Below are 3,447 nucleotides of genomic sequence, written 5' to 3' on the forward strand. Positions count from 1 at the left end.
CATACGTTTCTTTAATTGCATTTCTCATGTTTTCACTTGCGTTAAATTGCCCAAAACATCAATTATTTGTACAAACGGAATTGAATTGGTGCCATTTTGCTAGGCGCAAATTGTGTGGAATGGCCAAAGGCGAGTTTATGCTTGTGGAAGGTGGCTCCTTTGACCCACCTAAATTTATCAAATTTATTAGAAATTACACACCAAAAACGGACATGCATTATTGTATTTGGCAAAATGAAGGTTGAAAAAAAAGGGTAAACATACTAGAAATTATAGCATATTTTGTGGCAAGAAGTCTCACATTCACTTCAAAAAGAAATTCGTGGAGGGTCTTTCATTATAAATAGATGTTGTCTTTTTTCACTATTAAACACCATGAAATTTGTTGAGGTCTTGTTTATACTGACGTTCACTTTAAGTTTAAGTTGGTTTTAGTCAAAGTTTTCTGGTTGAACTGGTTTCGGTTGAACTTGGTTTTCTCTTAAACCAACATAGTAGAACACTTGAACCTAGTCAAAGAATCATATGGTTTTCTACTTTAGACTTGCCATTAGGCCAATGTACTTTCTTTTCCCTATCAATAAGTAATTTGTTTCTTTATTTAATAGCATGTATATACTTTTTCTTTTATCCATAAAGCTAGAGCGAGTGATGACACTTTTGTCTTTTGTCACACCGTTATACTGCCAAATAGACACCACCTCATTTTTGCCATAGCTCTTCAACGTCTTGTCATTTAAAGGGGAAGGTTTGCCATGCAACAATAGAGTTTTGGAATTGAAAAAATAAAATAAAATAATTAAAATAAAAAAGAAATAGGTGATCAAAGGAGTCAATGCCAAATCAAACAAAAGAGAGACTAGGAGGAGTGTTGAGGACTACTGCTGAGCCATCTCTACCGAAGTCGAGGCATGGTGTACGCCGAGTCCACGTCGGCAGTGCCGAGGTCTTCTCTGAACCACTCTATATAGCCTAATAGCAATTTTTTTAACGATAACCATTTTTCTGAAAGACGGGGTTAGCGGCTAGAAGTTAGTGTTATAAAATCGTTAACGTCTAAATTAGAACTCGAGACATTCAATCTAAGAGACAAAGTCTCTACCAAATAGGCTAGTCTCACATTGACACTAACAATAAAAACAATGTATTTTATTTCTTACGGCGGATGGTTGGAGATTGGAGAATTAAATCCTATTATCGGATGTCTACAATTCAAACATGCACCTTGTTCCCTTAACAGTTGGAGAGTACAATTTATTTTATTTTATTTTATTTATTAATATTAACTAGTTAAGAGTTTACAATGACATATAGACACCTTATTTTTAGACGACATACTTTGTTATGAGTTTGAACACATTTTGTTTGGGAATAAAGTGTATTTAAGAGAAGAAGAGCTAAAATTTAAAAAGATAGGTTAAAAATAATAGAAGATGGAAATCAATAACAAGGATGGTTTACGAAGTTGATAAACAACAATTTGCATAATAAAATGAGGGATTAGTTTATGTTCTTTATGAAATTGAGAAGGATATGTTACATAACAATACTCTTGTAGTTTGTTTTCATAATATGAAAACTTGTTGAGAATAATTATAAGATGTTGAATGATATTTTTGAATTTACTCTTGATATTTGGTATTATTAACATTTTGATCCGATATCCAAATTTTTTAATTTATTATATTTTAAACGTTTAATTGCACACGTGTAAGTTTAAATCATAAATCCAACACATGTTTCTATTATGAGGCATGAGCCAAGCGTTAACAAAAATATAAATGTATTTGCTATTATGAATTGCATATTTGCATATTATCATAGATAAAAAAAAATATATAAGTTTGTTGCTATTTTAAAAAAATAAATGTAAGTAGGTTTATGTAGCTAGATTGTATTTATCAATAAAAATATTAAAATAAGTAAACCACTATTTCAGTAATTTGCTATTTTTTTAAATCTATTATTATTATTTTTTTATCATGAAAATAAATTATTTCCATTTCTTGAAAAATCTTTCATCACTCCACAACAACATCCGATTCAATGGTACCTCAGCAGCATCAACATTCCTTCGTTTCAAATGCAAATGTCTGGGCTTAATCCGATTCTCCAAACTGAATCCAAAATACTGTGGAAACTTATTCACTTCATCTCTCCCATTTCTCTTCATCTCCATAACCAAATACTTAAATTTCGGCCTCAAATTATTCTCTATACCATACCCAAATATCGCCGGAAACCTCCCACAAACCCTTCTCGATTCTTCATCGGAAAACCCAACTCCTCGCAAGAATCTCATCTTCTCTTCCATTTTACTCACTCTCGTATCCAGTAAATGAGCGTTCAAGGTCGTCGGAGATTGCAACCGAGTAATCCCCAATTTTTTCAGGTACTCGAGGGTTGGTTTCAAGCAGAATTCTGGGTCCGATTCGAGGATGTGAGGGCATTTGAGAATCAAACCACGGGATTCCTCCGGCGATGCGGCTAAATCGACGGCTAAGAAATGGAAAACTGGATCGATGGTGGTGGGATTGAAGGTTGGAGAGAAGAGATGTGGGGAGAGAAAGGCGATTCGTGGGAAATCTGGTTCTGAAAATCCCTTGGATTTGAAGTAGTTTATGGTTGAGAGGATTTGGGATAGGGTTTCGGGGGATGGGGGTTTTGTGAAGCTTGGTTGGATGATACCAAGGGATTTTAGGTACCGGAGGTTTTCCTGGTGTGATGTTCGGAAGTGGAGGTGGCGGTGGGGCGGAGGCGGAGGGCGGTGTGAGGAATGAGGAGAGGAAGAACAGAGTGTGGGAGAAGGAAGAAGAAGGTTCATGGCTTAGCGGGAAAATATGGCGGAAATTTAATAGTGTGTGGTGATTGTGAAGATAAAGGAAAAAAACAGAATTTATTGTTTTTTTGCAGAAGATATTTTTGAAAAAATGTAGGTGAAAGCTAAAATTTGTAATTTTTATAATTTGGAATCGTTATCTTTTTGTTTAAAAATAAAAAGATATTCTAAAACATGACCATATGATTTTTGAAGATAAATAACCTAATTTTGGATAGAGTAAATTACATCTTTTGGTTCTTTTGGTTAGATTCGTATTTTTAATCTAATTTTTAAAAATATAATAAAATATATTGCAGCGGTTTAAAAGATTTATGTCGTACGTCTTTGAACCTTAGTCAATTTAAAAATATCATTTTACTTAATTTTTTTTCCTATTAAACATTTTTAATTTCTCTCTCTCTCTCTCTCACACACACACACATATATATATACTAGAAAATTTTGGAGGCTTATGCTTAGAGGGTAGATTAGGTATTTTTTCGGATTGTCAAATGTAAGTACATCGCTATTGAAGGTAAGGAATTCCAAGTATGGGGCTATTACCGGTAAAGAACCATGTATGTTGTTATTGGTAAGACGATCAAAGTACATTGACAGGGCATGAA

At 33.7% G+C, this 3,447-nt stretch overlaps 1 protein-coding gene across 1 annotated transcript; it reads right to left on the reverse strand.

Moving 5' to 3' along the window:
- Positions 1-1,864: 1,864 nt before the first annotated feature.
- On the reverse strand, positions 1,865-2,898 carry LOC111895716 (transcription termination factor MTEF1, chloroplastic). The gene has a single exon (XM_023891789.3). The coding sequence runs from the start codon at positions 2,822-2,824 to the stop codon at positions 1,994-1,996; it is 831 nt and encodes a 276-aa protein (XP_023747557.2). The 5' UTR covers positions 2,825-2,898; the 3' UTR covers positions 1,865-1,993.
- Positions 2,899-3,447: the final 549 nt, after the last annotated feature.

This window comes from Lactuca sativa, chromosome 7, assembly GCF_002870075.4.
Source record: "Lactuca sativa cultivar Salinas chromosome 7, Lsat_Salinas_v11, whole genome shotgun sequence".
Lineage (NCBI taxonomy): Eukaryota > Viridiplantae > Streptophyta > Magnoliopsida > Asterales > Asteraceae > Lactuca > Lactuca sativa.

Coding starts and splice junctions, on each gene's coding strand:
- LOC111895716 (XM_023891789.3), bottom strand. CDS start 2,824: ATGAACCTTCTTCTTCCTTCTCCCACACTCTGTTCTTCCTCTCCTCAT.